Here is a 24830-nt window from a genome sequence, read left to right on the forward strand (position 1 = left end):
TTCTATCAACTGTAGATTTTACATTCATTTGCATTACAGATGTGTGAAGTGTATTTTAAAAAGTGTTTTACTGTTATGTGTGAAAATTCTGTTTCTTTTGACTCAAGAATTCAAGAAGACATGTATGTACAGGAGCTTCCATTTGCAATAGCCCACTGGGTTTGCACGAATGTTTACATGATCTAGCATATAACTAATATGTCTGTGTTGTAACACTTCCATGTGATTTGGGCTTGGCTTTGCATACAGGCACTGAGCAGCGACAATCTAGTTTGATAGCTAGACTGGCAGTTTCGAAGGTTGCTATTCTTGGACTACGTAGTTTTATCTATGGCAGTGTCCACTAAAAAATGTGCCCCAATGGCTATTTTATAGGAGGAATGATTGGAGAATTGCACCCATTGCCCTAAGAATTTCATTAAGCCTTTAACTGGGAAAACGGGCTGGAAGATCATAGCCTATGTTGAGCTACTTTAATATGCCAAGCCATCTTTGGGGGAGGGGGGGTAATATGTGGAAGATACTTTATTTTGGAATGCTTCTGATTACTTCAGAAAGTAATATATTTATCAATGTCTATATTTGTTTTATTACAGAAAAGTAAACAAGTGCTACAGGGGTCGTTCTTGTCCGGTAATTGTTCATTGCAGGCAAGTACCATTTTCAACCCACCCTCAAAAGAGGCTCACAAGGAGATTGCATGGACTGAACAAAATATGCAGATGATTCTGTAGCTTGATTTGTGAAATGAGCAAAAACTGTTCCTTATTGTTCTGCCCCCCCCCCCCCAAAATTGCATTTGCTGATGAGGAGAGTCTCTAGTAAATGGGAAGATTCCTCACACTTCAGATTTCACCATGGAAAATATGAAAGTTGCTTAAGCCCATCAGAAATAACCAGTGGGGTCTCAATACCATCTCACCAGCAATTCTTCCTTCTCCCTCCGACCTGCAACAATACAGTGCACACAGGCACCAAACAGCACTATCTCATACCTGCTTAGAAGTAAGTCGCATCAAGCTCAATGGGGTTTTACTCCCAGGTAAATCAGTGTACGGTTGTAGCCTCACCCTCTCTGCATCTGTAAATAAATAGGCCCTGTTACTTGCTTGGCAGTTCATTGAACATTTCAAAAGCCTTCAAACATTACTTTTCCCAATACCACGTGTGACTGCTTTGAGAGAAATTTCATTATACAGTTTAGGCATGGATTCCATACTGTTCAGTTCAAGGACTGGTGTGGTGTGGGAGACTCAGAACTGGGGAATCCAAGCTGCCTTTATTTGGTCCATGGCTGCCTGTCTTTTTGCCTCCATGTTCATAATGCCACAAGTTCATAGGAAAGGAAGAGATTTGAGACTAAGGAACTGCTAAACAGAATAGACTTCCAAGAAGCATATTATTTGGTAAGCCAGCTGAGAATTTGCTTCCAAATAAGAGAGTTCATAGATTGTGGTTTATAACCAGAAAACCCTGCCAATTTCGAGGCTCCGTTGCGTAAAACTCAGGGAATTGTGCCATTTTCAAGACTCTGGTAGACTTCTGAATTTGCGTGGACTGGCACGGTTTATTTTGCTATAAAAGAGAAGAAGCACATGCCTCCTAATTTTTACATATATTACGATATCCTTGTCAAATTTTTTTTTTTTTAATCGCTCAATTATTTCTATTGACTCTTAAGTCCAATGCCTAATGTCAAAACGTTAGCTCTGTGGTTAAAAACCACACCCCTGATCTAGTAAATTGTACTTAAATCAGAATGCATTCAAAACCACAGTAACACCACTGTCTTCTCCCCAAACCCCTCCAGTCCAGAAATAATTTTTGTAGGTAAAGAAAATCAACAAAAGCGAATTACTTTAAGTGATATATCTCCCTCCCCCTCTCTCCGTCAAGCATAGTCACAAAAATGCCACCTTAAAAACTGGGGGAAAGGGCAAGAAAAATAGATTGCTTAGAATCTTAATTTTGTATACTGGCAACATCTATGAAAACTAACACCTTTCCAATTAGAAGCTGGTTTCTGACAGCAAATGGAAACTGCTTTCAGATTAGGGATCTTGACATCTTCACATGAATCACTTGGAAGTCTCCAAAATTATCCTGTGTGTTCCAAGGAGGGTTAGAAATACTTTCAGAATCTATGTGGTATTTCCCCCCTAACCAAGTCAGCTTCTATATTAAAGAAAAAGGAAATTGGCAGCATTTTTCCCCAAGCCCAGGTGGCTAGTATCCAATTGATTTATAAGGAAATAATACAATCCTTCTCCCCCAGTTTAAGAAGATGCAAGTGAGCGTAAGGTTGGTTTGTTGACATGAATGTTCCTGTAAGCTCAGATACCGGGGAGAGCAGTCATTTGGAGAAGATGCTATTCTGTCCTTTTAGCTTTTCGCTAACAGACCTGACTGAACAGCTCTTGATCATGGATACTTGGCTTCTAGAATTACTCGCTTTACCACAGTACTGTTCAAAAATATTTGGAGACGTCTTTCCAAAATAAGCAGGTATTTGCCCTTAACGAAAACACAAATCCATCTTGCAGAATTATAGAGTTTATCCAAATAATAATGTAGCAGCTGCCAAGCTTGTGAGGACAGTTTGTTAAAGAAAGCTTGCCTAACGTATATCATCCTTCCACCTCAACTCAGCCCTTTTATGCTACTCTACTTCCAGCATCGCATTTCTGTCGTGGTTTTGAGCATGTTGAATTGATCATGGGCTATTGTTGTTTTTTCCCCTCTCCCCACCCCCACCCCCCTCTGTAGTGACGGTGCGGGAAGAAGTGGAACCTACATCCTAATTGACATGGTTCTCAATAAAATGGCCAAAGGTGAGAATCGAAAGTGCTGTCGCTTTTTGAGTTCTGAGATGTGGTGGCGTTGTCATGGCAACGCAGGCGCAATATTCGCAAAAAGGGCCTCAGATAGATTAGAGGCAAATTTTACCCTCGCCTGAATGTTCTCGGGGCTTTTTTTTATTTTGTTTTTCCGATGTCCACAGTGATTAAAAATGAAGCAAAATTTCAACCCCTGGAGCTCTATATGAATGAATCTCACACATGTGTGGTTGTATTTGTACTTTCACAAATTTACATAACTTTTATTGGCAAAAAATGTTATGAACTACGCAGTAAATATTTATTTAGTTTTGCCCTACATTCACTCTCTGTGTGGTATGCAGCAGTTGACATTCACCTGACCGTAATTTGTGTTCAAGGGCTTCTCTTGCTTTGAAGATGACAGAAAACTGAAATATGCAAGTAGAATATTTTGACCTTTTTGAAATATTTCTCTTTATGCTCCTCCTTTCCCCTTATGTGACTGACTTGCTCAGTCAGGAAGTTTCCACAGTATTCTAGTGAAGCTGCAGAACACATCAACTAGGTCACGGGAGTTATATTAAGCAATATAACATTATTTTATGGCCTTTCTCTTGCTTCTCTTTAACATAAACCACCACCTCCCTCTTTCTTTCTTTCTTTCTTTCTTTCTTTCTTTCTTTCTTTCTTTCTTTCTTTCTCTCTCTTTCTCTCTCTCTCTCTCTCTCTCTCACACACACACACACACACTGTGCTAGTGAAGTTTTTCTCACTACTTACTACTTACTCTTCAGCTAGGAAAAGATTGGGGGGGGGATAAAGGGGGGGAAATTAATCCCCCCCCCCCGAGCCCCAAAGAGCAAAGAAGCCATGACAGCGAGCGGGATGGATCCCGCTAGCTGCCTTGGCTTCATTTTTAGCCTCGGGGCTGGGGGTCCGGGAGCGAAGGCGAGGTTGCGCAACCTCTCCATTGCTCCCGGAACTTGCGGGGCTGGGGGCGGGGGAAGCTTGCGGGGTTGTAGGGGCAGGATGGAGCCTTGCTTCTTCACCCCCTCCCCTTCTCACAATGGTTTTCCAGTAGAATGGAAATGGAATACTGTCCAGGTAAAGGTAAAGGTACCCCTGACCGTTAGGTCCAGTCTGGGGTTGCGGCGCTCATCTAGCTCTATAGGCCAAGGGAGCTGGCGTTTGTCCTCAGACAGCTTCCGGGTCATGTGGCCAGCATGACTAAACCACTTCTAGTGAATCAGAGCAGCGCACGGAAACACTGTTTACCTTCCCGCCAGAGCGGTACCTATTTATCTACTTGCACTTGACGTGCTTTCAAACTGCTAGGTGGGCAGGAGTTGAGACTGAGCAACGGGGAGCTCACCCCACCACAGGGATTCGAACTGCTGACCTTCCGATCGGCAAGCCCTAGGCTCTGTGGTTTAGACCACAGCGCCACCTACGTCCCACTGTCCAGGTAGTATACGCATAACCATTTGATAACACACATAACCATTTGAAAACACTTCCAGGACAGTTGCATCAGCAAACAGTTGTCTACAGTGGTATATTCCACACTAAGCCACTTTCACTGGGTGTTAAGAATTCAAGACCAAGCATACCTGCAATGTTACCTAGATACTGATTGCAACTGTTCAGTAATTCCTTCCATGACTAACAAAGGATATAAATTTAAGAAAATAAATGTAAGAAACACTCTCCCCCCTAAAGACACTTCAGTAGGAACTAAGCTAAGCCAGGAGTGAATACTTTTCATTTGGTACATAGTGTACTTGCTTTCAACCAGATCCCTCAATGATGACTCCTGAGTAAGCTTAGCATAGCAGTTCCCTTGTCAATCAGGAGTTGATTAAGTAGCAGGAAGAAGAGACTAGGAATAGTACTCTGGAGAGGTGCAGAATGTGGAGTTCTCCCAAGAGATCGCTACTGTGCTTTTTAACATGTTCATAAATTATCTAGAGTTAGGGGTGAGCAGTGAGGTGGCCAGGATTGCTGATGATACCAAGTAGTTGAAGATAATGAAAAAGAAAGGGAGATTATGAAGAACTCCAAAAGGATCTCTCAGTGCTGAGTGAATGAGTGGTAAAATGGCAAATGCAATTGAGGATAAAGTGATGCATGTCAATGCAAAAAAAAAAATTAAAAATTTCACATATAAGCTCAGTGGGTCTGAACTGGTGGTGACTGATGAAGATGTTGACCTAGTGTGACACAGCCGCTGTGAGAAAGCTAGAGATCATTCGGAAAGGAACTGAAAACAAAACTGTTGTTATCATGATTCAGCTATACAAATCTATGGTGCAAACACATTTGGAATACTGTGTATAGTTCTGGCCACCTCACCAATTGGTATCATAGAGTTGGAAAGAATCATAGAGTTGGAAAGGCCAACCAAAATCATCAAGGGTATGGAACAAATCTCATAGGAGGAAAGGCTGCAGCATTGGAGACTTCTTGGTTTAGAGAAAAGGCGAGTCAGAAGTGACATGATAGAAGTCTATAAAGCTAAGCATGGCATCATCTTCTTTTTTGGCGATCACTTGCAGCTGAGAAAGATTGTCTTCCATGAACATGGTTTTAACAATGAGTCCGTAAGAGACTGTGGAGGCCAATTCTGGCTCCACACGTCCTTCTACAGTGGGGACATAGGTTTCCGGGTGGTAGTTGATCACAGTGTGGATTTCCAAGCGTGCCTTCCTCTTGGCATGTTTCTCCCTTGCATCCTGAGTTCGTGTCTTCAAAGCCCATGACACCTTTGGTCAAGGCTGTTCTCCAACTGGAGCACTCGCAGGCCAGTGTTTCCCAGTTGTCAAGTGTTTATACTACATTTTTTAGATTTGCCTTGAGACAGTCTTTAAACCTCTTTTGTTGACCACCAGCATTCACTTTCCATTTTTAAGTTCGGAATAGAGTAGTTGCTTTGGAAGACGATCATCAGGCATCCACACAACATGACCAGTCCAACAAAGTTGATGTTGAAGAATCATTGCTTCAACACTGGTGATCTTTGCTTCTTCCAGTACACTGATATTGGTTTGCCTGTCTTCCCAAGTGATGTGTAACATTTTTCGGAGACACCGTTGATGGAACCTTTCAAGGAGTTGGAGATGGCTTTTAGAAATGGTCCATGTTTCACAACCATATAGTAAGGTTGGTAGTACAATATCTTTGTAAACAAGCATTTTGGTTTCCCTGCAAATGTGGTGGTCCTCAGTTGGGAGAAAGCCGCACTCACAGAACTCAGGCGATATTGGATTTCGGCATCAATGTTAGCCCTTGTGGAAAGATAACTGCCTAGGTAGGAGAAGTGATCGACATTTTCCAACGCTACACCATTGAGTTGGATTTGTGGTGCTGCAGAGGGGTTATTTTGTACTTGTTGGTACAGCACTTTTGGTTCCAAGCATGTCATGTGGAAAGGGGGTGTGTGTTTTTCCTCTCGTAACACTAGAATACATGGGTGCCCAGTGAAGTTGAATGTTGGAAGATTCAAGACAGAGAAAAGACTGTTCTTCATCCAGTGCATATGCTATGGAACATGCTCCCAAAGGAGGCTGTGGCGGGCACCAACTTAGATGGCTTTGAAAGAGAACTGGGCAATGTCATAGAGGTTAAGGCTATCAGTGGCTACTAGCCATGATGGCTATGCTCTGCCTCCACAGTTGGGAGGCAATAATGCTTCTGGATTCCAGTTACTGGAAAGGAGAGTTGCAGGAGAGGAGAGGCTCTTGTGCTCAGGTCCTGCTTGCCAGTTTCCCACAAGCATCTGGGTGGCAACTATGAGTACAGGACACTGGACTAGGTGGGCCCATTGCCCTGATGTTCTTAATACAGCTTCTTATGTTCTTAATACAGCTTCTGTATTGCCACACGGGCAGAAAAGCATAGCTCATTCTGCATGGCCATGGGGATTTTAAGCTAGAGTTTCTTGAAGCTCAGCTTTTTAAGCTACATGGCAATGCACTTCAAAATTGAGGGGACTTTCAAAAGCAGTTTATGACATGACACAGGAATATGGTAAAAATTGGGGGGGAGGGCAGAATCAGGTGGGCACGCCTAAGCTTGCAAGCATGTCTAAAATAGTGTTGAATGAGATTAGCTGCTTGCTTTCTGATAGCTTAGCTTGCTTGATAGGAGAACAGTAGTACTAAATACTGAAAGGCAAAGCAACGGCTTATATATTTACCGCATATTGGATATCAATGTTGAGAGGAATGCTGTATTCTTCCCAATGATACCTGCACCTCCAAGGCATGTATAGGAATTAGCAACTGATTCTAGGAGTATTCAGTGATTTGTATTACACCTTAGGCTGTAGAAATGCAGTCCAATTCATCATACCAGATAATAGTGCAGCTAATAGTTGCTTTATGCCAAGAACCATAATATTAAGTAATAACATATGTGCTAATAAATACCAAGTAGTGTTAAAACCATAGGGTGATCTCCTGTTTTACTCATGACCAGACCCTGAACATGATTTAGCTGGGTATCATTGGGGTGGGGGGTATCATGCTAACTGTTCCAGTGGTCAGCAATGATGGGAATTGTAGTCCAAAACATCTGGAGCGCCAAAGGTTGGAGATGCCTGCTCTTGATAATAAACTTTGTGTCCAAATTTTGCACTGAAATAGTGAAGTTCCCATTCTTTACTTTCCAAGTGGCCTGGGCAGAACCAGTTTACAGGCCTCTGCCTTAAGGAAAACAGTCTAATCATTGCCCTTTAAAGAAGCCACTGGTCTCCCCACCTCATCCCCGAACATCTCTTATATTAGCTGGAACCCCTAGGAATCAGCGTAAGAAAATTTGCCTACAAAGCTGAACACAGAACTCTGCAATCTCAATCTATTCCACTTCATAATGAAGCAAGACCTATCACTGATGATCATTTCACTGAGGCCCAAGCAATGAAGATGACAAAAAGTATATTCATTTGCCACTAAACGTTTGAGATTATATTACTTTAAATGTACATAACTGTCTTTTTCTGTAAATTGACTATTAGGGCCAGATTTAATAAGAATACCATAACAACAACAATAACATTTTAAAAATTATTTATACCCCACCCAACTGGCTGGGTTCTCCCAGCCACTCTGGGCGGCTTTATTACCCTGAACATTGTGTAATTTTACTCTGCCACAGATTCTCATGTGGGAAAAGTTAAGGCATCATCAGCATGTGGTAAAGTCATAGATTGGAGTAATCTATGCCTGGTGAAACTGAGGTGTGAAGGTATCTCACCAAACTATAGTGTTTCATCACTATAGTCTTTCAGAGAATGTTGGTTTCCTCTTCAACTTCGATTTCACAGTAACAAGAGTTGTTTGCTCTACATATGCCACTCTGAAACCCTTGGAGGAAGAGCGATTGCTCTTGAGATGCTTACGGAATACTGTAGTTTGATTGCTGAGAAATCTAACCTGCATTATCTGAAAATCACCCCCTCCCCGAGCACACTTTTTTCAGATAGTTTAAACATTAAAAAAAAACCCTCTCATTGGCTCAACTTTGTAGATGCAGCACTATGAAGTCCTTGGTTTCACAGAACTACTCATCAAAGACTGCTTTGTGTGATGAGAAATTCTGCATATATCAAAAGTAATGCCTAGCAGGGCACCCAACAACTTGATTCAATCATAAATAATGCATCTTAACATATTTACAGTGCTTTTTGCCTTATTTCCAATGATCCTGAAAGATTAGGATACCAGATGATCTAGAATATGGGGTTTCCCAAAAAAAATATCCTCCTATACATGCCTGGAAATTAGTCCCATTCCACAGGACTTAATTTTTAACAGACGTGCATAGGATTGCACCATTAATGTGGGATATACAGCGTACCTTTGTGTGCCATGTGAGTGAATTTTGTCTTGTGCCCTCTTTGTTTCTTGTGCCCTGTCTGTTGCCCAGTTCACGTGTAATGTTGAGCCAAACTATAGTTTAGTGCGAGCATGTCGATGTCACAGCAGAAATCATGGCCTCCTCCAGTCTTCCCTGTAGGGTGGCCTGGATTGTCTAGAGTGAGTCGAACTATGAACCCAAGTTCAGATGTGGGACAAAGCCAAGCCATAGATATTTAATGGGTTACATGGCAGCAGGAGGACTGAGGGGTTGCAAAGCAGCCAAAGTATCCAAACAATCATGTGTTCATGCTTAGCAATGGTTTGCTTTAGCGTTATGCACAAAGTGTGTGTGCATATGTGTGTCCTGTCTTAAAAGGGCCTTGTCTACCTTTTGTCCATTAGGCAATGCCTCTGAGCTTATCTATACATAGGGATGTCTCTTATTTTCATGTTTGAAATACTGGTGGCTATGTTATTATTTGAGAATGTGAGCATTGTCTTCATTTTTGGTTTGGGCAACTTGACCTAGCCATGTATGCCTTGTCTGGTATGACAGTGTTTTCTGTGCACTGCGCTACGTTATAATTTTTTCCCCTTAAAAAACAAAACGAAACAGCTCACTGAGGATCTTTTGCCATTTGTGCAAAAAAAAAAAAGGCATTTCTTCTGCTTGGAACATTTGAATTGCAAGTGGCATCTTGATCTGCCTGTATCAAAGTTATTGAGCTGAGGGAGGGAGCAGACATGCCACATATATTAGACTTTTGTTAAGCTCATTCCATTTTTCCATCAGAGGTTGCAATGAAAGCAAAACTGCAAAATACATACTGTTTTCTTCACAGAATAGTAAACAAGTAGTATTTTCTAGCTTCGAGCTTTCAACCACTTAAGGGAAGGGTTGACTTTGTTGCAAGAGCTCTAAAGAATGCCATTTACTGACTCCATTGTACCATGTAATGTCAAATTCCATTTTAAGTGTGGGCTTAGTGTGGCACAATGCAAGACAAGTCATGTGAAACTGGCCAAAGAAAAGACTTGCAGGGTTTTTCAGATTGGTCAGCCCCATTTTGTTCTTGACCTGCACCCCTCTGCCATTGGGGGTGTGCAGTCTGAAATCCCTGACCTGGCGCTTTTGGGCAGTTTAAATGAAAGATCAAAGGGCAGAGCGGGCATCTCAGCCCTGCTGAGGTGGGCCTTTCCCAGGCTGTCACACTGTGAGGCAGCCAAAGTTTTTGTTCTGACAGGAATCTAGGGACCGGTCTGTGAGGCCTAGCCCTCCTTTGTCTGGCCTGAGAAGTTTGAGGCCCAGGTTGAGAATCCAGCGCTCATCAAATGATCAAAGGCCTGAAGTCCAGGACATGAAATCTTTCTTTCCATTTCCTTTTCTTAAAGAATGAATTGCACAAGTACCAATGAATACCCTTGCCGTTGCTTTTTCTGTGGTGCAAACACTAACTTTAGAGTCCTTCAGTTCTAAACATAAAAATGTAAGTGCACTTTCAGTCTAGGGCCAGCTGCAAGGACAGCATCTGCTAACATGTTTTAGGGAAAAGGGGGGGGGGAGTGCTTTTAAGGATTAAGGCCTTCAGGTTTTGTGTTCTTTTTTTTTTTTTAAGGACTTTTATGAATAAGAGTAATCTGAGTTCTTGTTCCACACTCTGGTTTATTAGAAAGCAGGCAATAATGGATTTTAAAATCAAAGTAAATACAGCACCACTTAGTTTCAGCAGTGGGAAAGTGAAAAGCAATCAGTAAGATGCTTTGGCTCTTCAGTGGCTCTTTAAATAGCACATGTTTAGGAAAAGGGACTCCTTTTTCACATAATTTACTTTTCTGTGTTCAAAACAGTTTCCCCTAGCTGACTGTACAAGGCACCGATGCTTGTATTTCAGTACTTTAGAAGTTCGTATTTTCTGCTATTAATCCTGCCTTTGATTTAAAACAAGAAAAATCACATTTTAAATGATCTTACGGAATTTTAAGAGGGAGAGGGAAACCCAGTGAGTTTGGGGTTTGTTTGTTTTTAGTTCCCAGTTTTGATATAGAAGTTACGATTTCATGAGTTTCTCATTTGTCCAGTTTTTCTTCTAACCAGAGGTTCAGCTTCACTTAATATAAATGGTTGGCACAGCAGTACTCCAATAATAGTTGCCGCTAATATGAAGTGTTTCAGGTGTTTTTGTTCTGCGTGTTGTGTAGCAAGAGGGTATATTTACAGATCTCATGATGGCTGGAGGACAGCTGTGCTGGGAACGTACATTCCAGGCCCTTAGTTCCTTTTGTTATTCAAACAGCTGCATAATGCAGTTGTGGAGTGTTTGGCCTCTCATACAACATCATGAAGGATTTGCTGCAACTCTCTGTGAGGCAGAGGTGCGGGACATATGTATGTGTGCACACTTCAGATGAATTATGATGCACTTTTTATTTACATCGTGGTCTTTTCATTTCATGTATTAAGTTACATTTGGTCTGAAGTGCCATTCTTTACCATTGTAATCATTAAGTGTTGGTTTTTTATTGGGGGGGGGGGCGTGGAGTGAGGAGGAAGACTCTTCATACCAAATTTCCCACACCACTTTTCTTTTTCTGCAGTCTGCCATGAATACTGAGGGCACAGTCCATGCTACCTATGCAACCACCTTGAAATAAATGGGAGTTAGGAAAGAGTACACATTACAAAACTGGAAGATAAATCAGGCCTGCAGCTGTGATGATGGAATAAAAGGCAGTGTGGAGAGACCCTGACACTCAGAGTCACTGAGTGGCATTTAGTTAAGTTTTGCTCAGAGCAGATCCATTGAAATCAATGGACCTAGCTTAGTCACGTTCATTTCAGTGGATCTATTCTGAGTAAAACTTAAGTTGCGTACCATGTTATCTTTGTCCTCGTTCCTAGAACTCTCTGCCATAAAACCCATGTGGTACCCCTTCTCTCTCTCTCCTTAAATCTTTCTCCAAAAGTCCGATTTCCTGCAAGTACTTTGCTGTCCTTTCTAACTAAAATAAAACTACTACAATGCAGTGCATAAAAATAAATCCCACTATGTTTAATGGGGCTTCTTCCTGACAAATGCATATAGGGTTGTAGCATAAAAATGTGAAGTGATGTTCACTCTCAGTCATCGCTTGCGGCTTCCTCAATTTATAAACTGGGGTTGTTTTATGAATTTTGCTTGTTTTGCCCTGTGAAATCTCACAGAACTTATAGCTAAAAACACATACTGTACTTTACAATATAATGTTCAAGCATAAGAACAGAGCTATGCTCACATACTAAAAAAAATGAAATCTTGCATAATTCCTGTATACCTTATTTCTTTCCACCCATGTTTGAGCTTCATGAAGCAATATGGAGCCATGTTTACAAGCCTGATTCACAAGTCTGCAATCCAGTTAAGCTCAATAATATGTTTCTATGCTGCTTTTTGTCCCACGTGTGTTGGCTTAATTAAAATTGTGAATCAGTAATGTAGTGGAAATATTATTAATTTAAAGAGTTTTATAAATCTGAAATAATTTTTTTGGCTTCCAACAATGTAACTTTTGCTTCCGAGATCCAATTTCCAAATAAATATCTGCATAGGCCTTTTTTATTGCCATATTTTACAATGTAGTTCTGGGGGAAATACGCAGTGTTATTGATCTGATAGTTCAAAGGATATGAGTGGGTTGGCACAGAGACATAATTACTGAGAAGCCCACAAAGAAGGAGAAGGAGAAAAGTCTTCTGTTCTAAAAAGTAGCTGTCTTGCCTTCTAGGTTTTGAATTTTATTGAATCGCTAAGCCTTGAACTTTGTAGCTCATTAGACCCAGTCAGTTATCCGATGGAGGAAAAAAGTGAAAGCAGCAGAAACAGCCTGAATCTTGCTTTCATTTTTAGGCATATTTTTCACAAGCCAATTTTAGGTCATTTCAAGTAAGAACATTCTATGTTCTCTGAAATACTGCGGCTGCAGTTTTGTCAAAATAGCTCTTTGCGTTCAACAAAATCTTATTATATATTTACAAAGGCATTATGTGAGTGAGCTGCTTTTAACGTAATGTTAACTGACGATGGAGTTAGCCAGTTTAACATAATTATGCAATATTGTGTGCTGTGGCAAGTTTTTTCAACAGATAGTCAACCATGGTAAAAACTGTGCCTCAAGCCGTACTCAAATACAAACATGGAAGAAGATAGTTTTAGTTTTTGACTGATAAAGACTATTTAATATTTTTTAAGCATGCTTTTAGAGAATACTCCCAGCGAGTTCAAAAACCTGGTAGTCTTTTTCAGATGGGTTAAAGCAGCAAGGCCATTTCAGCCAAGCCAAGCCCACCTACCGGACACCTGATGTCAAGCAGAGGGCCTTCTCGGTAGTGGCACCTACCCTGTGGAATGCCCTCCCATCAAATGTCAAGGAGCTGAGCAGGGATGCAGGTGGTGCTGTGGTCTAAATCGCCAAGTGTCTTGCGCTTGCCGATTGTAAAGTCGGCAGCTCAAATCAGCATGACCGGGTGAGCTCCCATTGCTTTGTCCCAGCTCCTGCCAACCTAGCATCTCAAGTGTGAGTAGATAGATAGGTACCACTGTGGCGGGAAGGTAAGCGGCGTTTTCGTGCACTCTGGCTTCTGTCACAGTGTCCTGTTGTGCCAGAAATGGTTTAGTCATGTTGGCTACATGACCCAGAAAGCTGTCTGTAGACAAACGCCAGCTCCCTCGGTCTGAAAGCGGAGATGAGCACCATACCCCATAGTTGATTTTGGACTGGACTTAACCATCCAGGGGTCCTTTATCTTTACTTTTACTTTACCAAGGAGATTAGTAACTATAACCTTTAGGAGACATTTGACGGCAGCCCTGTATAGGGAAACTTTTTAAGGTATTATGTTTTATGTATGTTGGAAGCCGTCCAGAGCGGCAGGGGCAACCCAATCAGATGGGCAGGGTATAAATAATTTGTTGTTGTTGACGTCAGATGTGGAATATGTAAAGATGCAGTTTGGACAAGAGAAGGTTTTGCAGAACTCATCAGCCCATAGTGGTCCTTCCAAAGCCCTATGTGACGTGACTCACCCAGGTGAAAAGTCGCATATTCCAGTAGAGAAATTTGTAGGCTCACACAACCTTCCAAACATCATTATAGACAACTTAAGCAAAATAGAACCATTTGAGCAAGAAGCTGGATCATGCACTGCAAGGAGTTGATACCTCCTTGAACAGTTATCCAAGACTTTCTTTTCATTGGAAGTAAGCAAAACAATTTATTTTTCCCCATTTATTTATTTCAGTTAAAAATCGAGATTCCACCCCCCCCCCCAGCCCTGTGGTATTTAGAATGGAAGAGTTAACAGCAGAAACTATAAAAACTGCCTCATTTATTCAGGGTTGGGACCTTTGAATTGATCACACACAGTCAATATCTTTAGGAGAAAAAAGACTTCCAGAGCTTTAGAAGATTCTGAAAAGAATGAGCCGATATCAATAAGTTTGAAATAGTAATCGATTTGGAAATAGGAAATCTCATGGACTGAAGTCACAGAAGAGACAAGGATGCAGGCAACATTTCTGCATGCAAAAGCTAGTTGTATTTACGAGGTAAATAACAGACACCGCCAGTAGAAATTGTGTGTTGTCTCTTAAAGATACAGCCATACAAAAGATTGGAGAAGGAGGCAAGCATTTCCATCGAAATATCTGTCTTAATCCATAGTTAAGTTTCAAAAGAGCATAGAACTGAGCTCAGGATGGCATGTTTTATGACAGACTCTTTAAATTAATGCTTCGGAATTTTGTTTTATAATTTCCTGGGCATTCTGTGTATTTTGTTTTGTTTGTTGTTTGGTTAGCATATTCTAAATGGGATTCTTCTTGCTAGCTTTCATGGTAGCTGCAAGGAAGAAAATGGAGCAGTGAAAAATTTTTGTATAGCGTTATGTATTTTAATTAAGTTTGACATTTGATGTAGCTCAGAATTGGCCTGAGTTAGTGATCTTCTTGCTTATTCCAGACCTTTTAAGGGCTCTCAGTTTTGTGGCATAGGAATGTACTTGCTTGTCTCGCAGCAGGAGTTGGGTGGGCTGCTTCAGAGAATACTGATAATGAAGATCTACATGAAAGGGCCAGCCAAGTAATGCTATATTTATCAAGAAACAAATGCTTTTAGTCAACACAAATGTGGAAAAATAAATTCTATGCATATTTAAGTTCCACATGGAATGTAGCATTTCCAAAGCACCCTAAAGCTGTTAGAACAGGATTTGGTTGTAACTTAATTCACCCCCAAAGGAAGTGCTCTATGAATGTTAGAGGTGCCCGAAAACCAGCCAGTTGCCCATCTTAGCACAGCTTTTATGTGTTGTGAAACCTGAGTAAAATAAAGGTCATTCCGCAGGATCTTCACCAACTTGAAACCTGACATAATACCTGCTATTACAGCCATTAAGGAGCACCAAATGGCAGCAGGATCATGTGAACAACCTATTCTCCAAAATACAAAAGTATTTTAAGAGAAATATTTGCACCAAAATACTACAAAGTCTTCAACCAGAAAACTCCATTACATAAATGGGAACAAATTACGTAAACTTGAAATATATGTGTAATGTTTTAATATATTTCTCTGCTTCAAACGGAACTCGAGAGTAGAGAAACAGGGCTCAGAATAAGATGAACAGAGTTCAGGAGCTGTACCTCCTGACCATATTGACATTTTACTAGTTTCTGAGGCCTGCATGCCACAGTTCAGGCTCCTTTTCACTACAGAAGTAGCTAAAGCTCCTAAAGTAGTTTTTCTCCACAGATCACAGCAGTTGGCAAGAATGTGTTTGCTAAGAGTCTCATGAACCTGCTCAGGAGAGCTTTAAACTAGATCCTGAGGGAGAGAGACAACATTACTGACAGCAGAAGAACATATGGTACTAGGGATAATAGCTTCACTGGTGCACAGGAAACTGAGGTGGTGCTCCAGAAACCTGCCAAAGGGCAAGAAACTACAAGAAGTAAGCGGCTGGAGGGAATGACTCATGATTTCAGTTATCTCTATACTAATGCACAAAGTATGGGAAACAAGCAAGACAAATTGGAACTTTAATATAGGATGGCAAATATACCTAGCAGGCATTTCTGAAACCTGGTGAGATGAGACTCATGACTAGAATGTAAGAATTGAGGGGTATAACCTGCTCAAAAGAAATAGACCAAACAGGAAAGGAGGGGAAGTAGCATTATACGTAAAGGAAGTGTACACTTGTAAAGAAATCCATGAACTGTAGCACAGAAGGAAGATTGAGAGTTTATGCGTAAAAATTATAGGAGAGACAAAGTGCCTTCCAACTCTACAATTCTATGATTCCAATGTACAGTCGTACCTTGGTTGTTGAACGGAATCCATTCTGGAAGTCCGTTTGACTTCCAAAAATGTTCAACAACCAAGGCACAGCTTCCGATTGGCTGCAGGAGTTTCCTGAACACAATCGGAAGCCGCGGCAGACATTTGGCTTCCAGAGAACGTTCGCAAGCCGGAACACTCACTTCCAGGTTTGCGGTGTTCGGAAGCCAAAATGTTCAACTCGCAAGGCGTTCGGGAGCCAAGGTACAACTGTATATATTATGTGCATATATTAAAAATAAGGATGAAGCCAGCTGAGAGATAGTGATATAGTCAGGGTTGTATGTAGTGGTTGACATGCCGACCTTTGATTTGGGCAGGGGTTGGTTTCCAATTGCTCATTATTAGGCCCATCACCATTTCTCAACCTCTTCTACATTACCATAAGTTCCTGGCAGGAAGGGTATGATACAAATGTGTGAACATGGAAGGTATTAGTGTTCCCTCAGTATCACTTCTTCCTCTACAAATGGATATATTATAAACTCACCCAGACCATGAGGGTTAAACCAAAATGCTTCTATAAATAAAATTTCCCATTTCCCCCCAATTATTCAAAGAACATTTTTTAAAAACTCAAATTATTCAGCTAAAACTTGTGGTGTTGACAGCAGAGCTTGTTTGGTTGTTCCCACCTAGGATTATTACTCTGCAGCTGTCTGAAATGCAGATTAAGTAAGTGCCTCAGGGTGACATGGGAAGATCGGTCTCTTAGCTGGGAATTAATTGAAATCCAAGTCTTCTGAGTCCAGCACCACATCTGCTAGGTGTACTCTCTGCTGCTACATTTGACAATTTCTTTGAAAAAGAAACAGGTAGTTTTAATACAACCTGAGCAGTAGGTAATTCACTGGGCCTTTTGTACTGCCATTCATTTCAACGTGAACTTTATATGTAACCAAAGTAGGTATAAAAAGTTTAAATGGTAGCCTTTACCGCAGTGGTACTATGGTAAGTTATTTAGGTTCGCCCCACGTTGCTGCAGCACCATTTAAAGGCTCAGCAACATATGGGAGGGTCTGATCATGCACATAATTATCACCCAGCAATCATCAGGAGTTATGGCTGGGTGGAAAGAACCATTGCAAATGGTCCCGCTCATGTGGTACCGGGCCTTTAAATGTTACAGCTCCCACCCCAATAATGTCAAAGGCATTAATATCCTAGCATTTTTCTTCCGACATTGTCTTCCCATCCTAATAATATCTTCTGCATATCATATCTATGACTGAATTTTTGTGAAACTTGGAACAATTTATAACCCATAGTTTTATCTGCCCATCTAGGGTTATGTTAATTGGTTTTTAATTTAATTTTGCATTTCACTCTTCCTCCAAGAAGCTCAGGAAGGAATATATGCGATCATCCTACTTTATCCTTGCAACAGCTGAGGCTAAAGGAGAGTGAATATCCACTATACCACACTAAAGGAGTAACTAGCTCCTGTTGAATGTTCCACATTACTAAAAGTGAGCGTCACTCAGAATTTTGTAGGCTTTGTCCTGAAAGCACCATGTGGTTACATAGCATACAATTCTGGTGACCCTCCTACAAGCCAGAATTCTTAATCCTCCTGAGATTCGGTAATCCCTGTGCCAGCTGCTTAATGCCAGACTTCTTGCTTCCCTACCACACAAGGGGAAAGAGGGCTTAAATCTACATTTATGAATGTAGTTTCTTTCCCTGACCGCCAAGCAAAATAGGATCCAGTCCACCTCGGTAGCTTCATTCTGTTATTCTTAGTGCAGAAATTTTGTTCAAAGTTCCAGTAACGCTTAAGACAACTCACGGAATCTTCTCCCTTCGCGTGCTAACTATATGGTGTTTTTTAAAAAAACCACAGCAAGAAGTTACCACTTTGCATTGCAATCTTACACTTAAACTGGTTGTGTAAATCCGCCACAAATATTTATTTACTTTTGTGTGTGTGGTGTTTTGTATAGTTCACAATGTGAGTAGTGAGTTTCTTATGTAGGATCTTATGAGTCTTCAGTTTAGCCTGTTTTACACCCCCAGGCCACATGGAAAGGCACGACAAGAGAAACTGCGACAATGCTAGGCAAATCAATAGCCTTAACAAAGCAGAGATCACTACTGAAAAATAATGGTTTAATGTAAGCATAAATGGATCCTCACTGTGGTTTAAAAAAAAGACCCTAATTTCAGATATGATCTTGAATCCTGGAACGAGGACTACTGGGAAAATAGTTCTCAAGTCATTAAACATGTTTTTAAAAAAACTTTTACTGTTCTTTTTGGATATTATATATATATAAAATCTCCTTAACTCATCAGCATTCTGCAAACCACATTTGGGGCCGCTTTACCTTATAGTGCCTATATGAGAACAAAAGGAATAACCAGAAAGTTAAACTGGCTGCTCATGTTCTTAAAAAATGTACAAGGAAGAATACTGGCACAATGCCCACCTTGCAATTATTTTAAGTTACAAAAGATCAAGACACAAACCCCCACTCAAAAATATTAATCTAATATGGATTTTAGTATTTTAGTCCAATGGCAGAAAATGAAAAAATACAGACCCTTCCTGTGTGTGTATGGTTTTTTAAAATAAACTTTAAAGGTGCCATGCGGGGGAGGGGGGAACCCTACAGCTGTCTGCCTATCTGGCAGTCTTGATCTACTCTTGAGGAGCTTCTGTGCCTGCAAATTTTACCCACTTTTGCCAAGAGAGGGAATGTGGAACACAAATCTTGTTATACACAGAGTGGCTCAGGACTCAAATCACAAACAGACAAGAGCAACCTAGGAACAGATCTGGGTGGGTGGGGGTAAAAGCACAGATTCAAAATGAATCCTGAGGCCAGTTCACACCCCTAATGTATACATTTACGAATGAGTTTGAAACACTGAGTTAATTGTCAATAAATGCATTTTGCTGCCTGTCAGCATCAATAAAGACATCTTTTAACGATTCTTTACCATTTCTCTCTCAAAAAAATAACTAATGCTAATCAAAGCTACCCTTGGCTTTATTCTTCCTGCGTTTCTGAATGCCAATTCTTGAGCAGCATGCCAAGTCTGCTGAGAGATGACTGTATAATTTTCAATTGGGCTCGTAGCCCAAAGGGAATCCAGTAGCAGGAGATTGACAGATGGAGCATATATTATCATCACTTTGAACTCAGTCCAATTGGTGATTTATTTTATTTTTATTTCCGGCAGGTGCTAAAGAGATTGATATTGCTGCTACTCTGGAGCACTTGAGAGACCAGAGACCTGGCATGGTCCAGACAAAGGTACTGTCAATAAATCCACTTGGGTTAAAGACCTTAATAAAAGGTCTTAATAAAAGGAGGGATAGGTCACAATTTAACACAAAGTGCATTCTTTTGTGTTTGCTTTTTCTTCTGAAAATTCTTACTGTAGATCTGGATTGAAATGTTAAATATAGCAATCTTTAGATGACTAAAGGAAATGTGTGTTCAGAAGAAAACACTTTCCTAATCTTCAAGGATAGGTTACTTCCTAAAAAAATAATGCAAGTTCACTGAAAATATAGTGACCGTTATCTGAATGGTAGGGTTCATCAAGCATACTTAGCAAGAAGGTTGGAGTTCAAGAAGAGTTTGGATTTGATATCCCGCTTTAGCACTACCCGAAGGAGTCTCAAAGCGGCTAACATTCTCCTTTCCCTTCCTCCCCCACAACAAACACTCTGTGAGGTGAGTGAGGCTGAGGAACTTCAGAGAAGTGTGACTAGCCCAAGGTCACCCAGCAGCTGTGGAGGAGCAGGGAAGCGAACCCGGTTCACCAGATTACGAGTCTACCGCTCTTAACCACTACACCACACTGGCTCTCGAGACAAGATTCTCAAATTAGGACAAAATAGGTTAAACATTACGTTGATGGAATATGTCAAAGAAATACGTTTGAAAAAGTTAGAAGTCTTAAGTAGAAGTACTACTAGGCCACAGGAGTAATATAGTACCAGGTATGCATTGGCTTGGATCTAAAAGTTCCTTCTTCTCATGCCATGACACTTCTGCTTATGCAGGTGTGAGTCTCCTGTTTTCACCAATTCCTTCTTCCTGCTAGGGCCACAGCCCATGCTGTTCCGAAGGTTTCCCTAATCCTCAAGAGAAGGTTTTTGGAAGTTGGGTAAGGGGCTAGAGTGGGAAGTGGAAGGCAGTAGAGCTCCGTTATTTGAGTAGGAAGTATGTTAATGGGAGTCAGGATCCAAGCCATTTTCACTTCCAAAAGTGATTTTGATTGGAAAAACCACCGCTAGGGAGACAGAGCAGGTTGAAATAAAAATAAAGTTATGTAATAATAGATTATTTACGCAAATTGAATAAATAAATGTAAAGTCGTGCCACGATGGGAGATGCACATTCCAGCAATCCTCTTTAAAGGTTGTGTGTGTTAGTTATGCAAGTAGAGGACCACTTGCACAACTCAAATTTCTTGTCCTCCTCCTCTGCAGCCCTATAGCCTTCATAAAGCTTCTCCAGAGGGTGGTTGGGGATTGTAGGCTCTGTGTATAGGACTGTAGTAGACTGGAGGGATTGTGTGAAATTGCAAGACTCCTCCACCCAGTTTCAGGTGATTCTCCCCCACCTTCTGCAGCAGACCTATAACAACACAGCCCATCCTGTTTAGAGTGGGGACCCAACTCTCTGGAATGGCATTTCCAAGGGTGCAGAGGAGAAAGTTTGATTGTGCAGGTTGTTTTCCACTCTGGCAGCCATTGGATCCAACCCAACAATTTTAAAAAATGTCTAAGAGCACAATTAGGGTATGATCTAGAATTCTGATTTATTCTATTCATTTACGTTTTGCATGTAGTCACAGATCGGCTCTGGGCTAAAGCTTTTTTTAAAAAATGTATTTGAAAGGACTTCAATAGTATCAGGCTAAAGTTATTGATGATCTGGTATTTTAAAAAAAAGGATTCAAGGTTTTACTCACCTTCCTTTTAACTATTCATCCCCTTGTTAAAATTGCCCAAATTACTTTGTTGTGCCAAGGACACTACAAACTCTAAATATTTGGCTATGAGCCAGTAATGGGCAGTCTCCAGAGAATTTTGTACATGTGATAGATTTAAACAAACCATGTTCTCTCCCAGCTGAATACAAATAAGGGATGAGCCTCTTACAGTAATTTAAAACAGTGGATTAAAAATCAGGATAGAAATGCCAATTAGAGTGTATCTCTAGGCAAAATAAACAGCAGTGACATTGGGTTTACAAGCAGACACTGCACCATGTTTTCATAGCTCACTGGTTGGTGGAAATGATCCCTTTCAATATGTTTGCTGTTGCTTTTAATCATAACTGTCTTCCCTATATTTAGAGTCTAGAGGTTACAGGGGAGACACTTAGCAATCCACATAAAATCAACACACATTTTCTCAAATTTATATCCCACCTTTCTTCCCTTACGAAACCCGAGGTGGTGCATTTATGGTTTCCAAGTAGTCTCTCAATTATGGTTGTAATTTTTTTAGTGATTATGTTATGTACAACTGGATCCTGATGATAAGGATAGACATACACATCTGATCAAATCCCCACTTGGCAGTGAAGCTCACTGAGTGGTCTTGGGGCCAGCACACTACCTCTCAGCCTAACCTACCTCACATGGCAGTTGTGGGGATTAAATGGGGAGGGGGAGAACCATCTACACCACCTTGAGTTCCTTCAATTAAAAGGTGGGATATAAATGCAATAATAAATTAATAAATAATTGGGAGACCCATATGGGTTGCTCTCATTCTCTCAGAGAAAGAGAGGATCGTATATATGTATATATAAGCCATACACAACGTGTCTCGTTGATTATGTTAGGTCTGAGGCCTGTTTCCTATGTTACTCTTCCTGTTTCCTATGCTTTGCTGTCCAATTTCCCCATACAAACTGGCAAGATTTCCAGGTTGATCACTGCTCACAGGCCATTCATGTAGGCTAATAGCTAGCATTACTAATGGTGCTGATGAGTTATTTGTAGTTAAGGTCACTCTGAGCTGCAGTGATTAAGCCACATGGTGGGCACACATTGAGTCTATAATCTTAATCTCAGGACATTTTCTTCTCTGCCTCTTTTTTTGGTTGTTGTTCTGTTCTGTACAGTTAGTCCCTAAATATTTTGCTAAATGTTTCACCAGGATTCCTGGAAATGCTCCAGAACATTAATCCCAACTGTTCTATCTACAGGAACAGTTTGAGTTTGCGTTGACGGCAGTTGCGGAAGAAGTGAACGCAATCCTCAAAGCTCTTCCGCAGTGAGCGACTCGTCGTCCCCGGAAGGTTCCCAAGGCGCTCGTCTCCCTCTTCCATTATCCTCGGTCCCTGTGAATGTCATTGGAAACCGTGGCCTGACCTTAACTTGTGTGTCTGCTATTGTAACCACATATCGATAGGGATCTTTACAAACTTCTATTGCCGGTTAAAAGTCCAGCAGTTAATGTATATCCTTGTTCTTGTTATGGTATTCAGAAGTAATACACACTGAGACCTTGGCTTAAGAGACAGGAACAATCCCTCTAGCTCCTCTTAACATCCACAATGTTCTGAATCTCACGCGTTGAAAGCACATGTACACCTTGTTAATAGAAAACACACCGTGTTGTGGATGCGCAGTGCATTCAGTGTATCTTTGGCAACATAGTGCTCTCTTGTGTATCTGTAAACTTCTCCAGGACTGAATGAAAGAGGCAGGGGGCCTAATTATTACTTTTTTGAAAATAAAGAAAACCCAAGCATAGGGGGTTGTTCTTACAAAGGCCAAGCAAGACCAGAGAACAATGCCACGTGTTAGTAAACACAGCTCCGACTTCTTGCATAAAGAGGCTGCGCCACTTCATGCTGCGCTTGGCAAAAGGAACACTTTTCTTAACGGTTGTTTACTTTCCATCTTCTGTGCATTGAATAGAGGCAAATCTGAGCTCTTAAGTCCAGAGACCCGCACAGTTAGCACAACCAGGGATAAAAAGTCGGTCACGTTAGCAGGAGCCCAAGTTTCCAAAGAGCACAGCAAACTTTTTTATTGTGAATCACTGCCCTAATAGAGGGAAAGAAAGGCAAAGTAATTGAACTTCACAAGAGGGTTTGAAAGCCCCTGTGTTGGCAAACTGCTGGATGTTGGTTTTCTTTCTTTCTTTTTTTAGAATTAGAAGAGAAATTGCATCTACCGTTGTGTTTATATCTTGAGATTAATTTACCTTTTTAAAAAATCCAAAAGTGCATGCTTTTTTAAAGACCGGTAAAGAGATTTTTTTAGGAGCTTTCGGTCATATCTGATTGAATTGCTAGCATATAGTTATTCAAAATCATAGCAGGTTCCTTTTTCCACTTGATTCCAAATTTGCAGAATACTTTAAAACCAATAGTTGTTGCCTTTAGTTCTTAATCCACTTACAAGTAGCCTTATTTTACATTATGTTACTTGCACATAAGTGCTTTTAGGATTGCTATCTTTTACTATAAAACTGTCCAATAATTCCCTTTTAAACATAAGAGGGAGCGATCCAGCCGCCGCCTCCTGCACATGCAAAGCTGCATACAAGGAGGCCTCCATGCCCCTGGCATTTGCCGATTTCAATTTGCTGATTGAAACGTGCTTTTGCAGGAAACATCTTCATTTGCTTGAGCTTTGAATTAAAGAAGATTACTTGAATTACTGTGTAGTATGCTAGCTATTAATTATTTGTTTCCATGCTTCTAGCACTTAACTGTGGCTCTCAATCTGAGGTGTGTGTCTGTAAATTTCTGTACAGTTACGTTTCGTTTTAAATGTATAATTTGGCTAGAACACTTAGATCACAGCATCCTGTGAATGAAATCACATGTTTCAATTCTTGAGCACAATCCACCAAGCACAGCTGAAGCACATTCTTGTCGGTTTCAATGGGACTTCCATGGCCCATCCACCGGCCACTCCTGCTACGCATCCTTTCTTCGTCACACTTGCAAGCCCCACTGAAATATACGGAAGATGTGCATTAGCAGCGCTTAGAGGATTAGACCCTTTATCTCCATTGTTTAATGTAAGCATCTATGCGGCCTCCTAGTAATTAAAGAATTGTTTTTAAAAGCTCCAGATGTGTTAGCTTTCGTGTGTACATTTCTGCACACAGTTCCTGGCACATGGGAAATGTTTGGTTTGCACAATTCAGTAGAGTATTACTCCTGTAGAGCAGTTAAAGCGGACTCCTCTATCCTCTTTGCCTACACCTGCTGTATATTTAGCCACATCTTTTATTCTATGGCATCAGCACTTTAGATCTTCTGTAATAATAATTAAAATGGAAAGTTTTAGGGTGTGGTTGAGGAAAGGCCCTTATTTATTCTTAACAGGTTTCCTTTATTACTTTAGAAGTTTGGGGAAGGGAAAAAAAATCAGTTGAACAGCATCTGCTAGCATTTTGAATTCGATTTCCTGGAGGTAAACGGTTTGCTATGGATTTCTGCACACTCATGCATCAACTTTGAGATCAAAGCGTAGATTCCGAAAAGGGAAGCTCGGCATACAGCTCTTTGTTATGAAATCCTGTATTCTTGGGGATGGTATGTTACAGTGGTCCCTTGGTTTTGGAACGTCTCTGTTGACGAACATTTCAGTTTTCAAACTCTGTAAACCTGGAAGTAAACGCTTCGGTTTTCAAACACACCTTGGAAGTCGAACACGCCATATGGCTTCCATATTGAGTTTTCTGTTTTCGAATGTTTCAGAACTCGGAACGGTCTTCCGGAACGGATTACATTCGAAAACCGAGGTACCACTGTACTAGCTGGATTTAGGTCAAATCATACCA

At 40.8% G+C, this 24830-nt stretch overlaps 1 protein-coding gene and 1 long non-coding RNA gene across 6 annotated transcripts in view; one reads left to right on the forward strand and one right to left on the reverse strand.

Annotated features, from left to right (window-relative positions):
• PTPRN2 (protein tyrosine phosphatase receptor type N2) overlaps positions 1-24113 on the forward strand; it is a 607197-nt gene extending 583084 nt beyond the window's left edge. Inside the window, exons 20-23 of the mRNA XM_083406151.1 lie at positions 597-650; positions 2767-2831; positions 19238-19311; positions 22231-24113. Of these exons, the coding sequence (XP_083262277.1) occupies positions 597-650; positions 2767-2831; positions 19238-19311; positions 22231-22302 (265 nt within the window). The 3' untranslated portion in view covers positions 22303-24113. The remainder of the gene's footprint in view (positions 1-596; positions 651-2766; positions 2832-19237; positions 19312-22230) is intronic.
• Positions 1-24830, reverse strand: part of LOC310661115 — a 131969-nt gene that overhangs the window by 25949 nt on the left and 81190 nt on the right. For all 5 annotated transcript variants that reach the window (XR_014503730.1, XR_014503731.1, XR_014503732.1 and 2 more), the window contains exon 3: positions 996-1081. This is a non-coding gene — a long non-coding RNA (uncharacterized lncRNA). The remainder of the gene's footprint in view (positions 1-995; positions 1082-24830) is intronic.

This window comes from Podarcis tiliguerta (genome assembly GCF_965153285.1).
Source record: "Podarcis tiliguerta genome assembly, chromosome: 12".
Classification (NCBI taxonomy): Eukaryota; Metazoa; Chordata; class Lepidosauria; order Squamata; family Lacertidae; genus Podarcis; species Podarcis tiliguerta.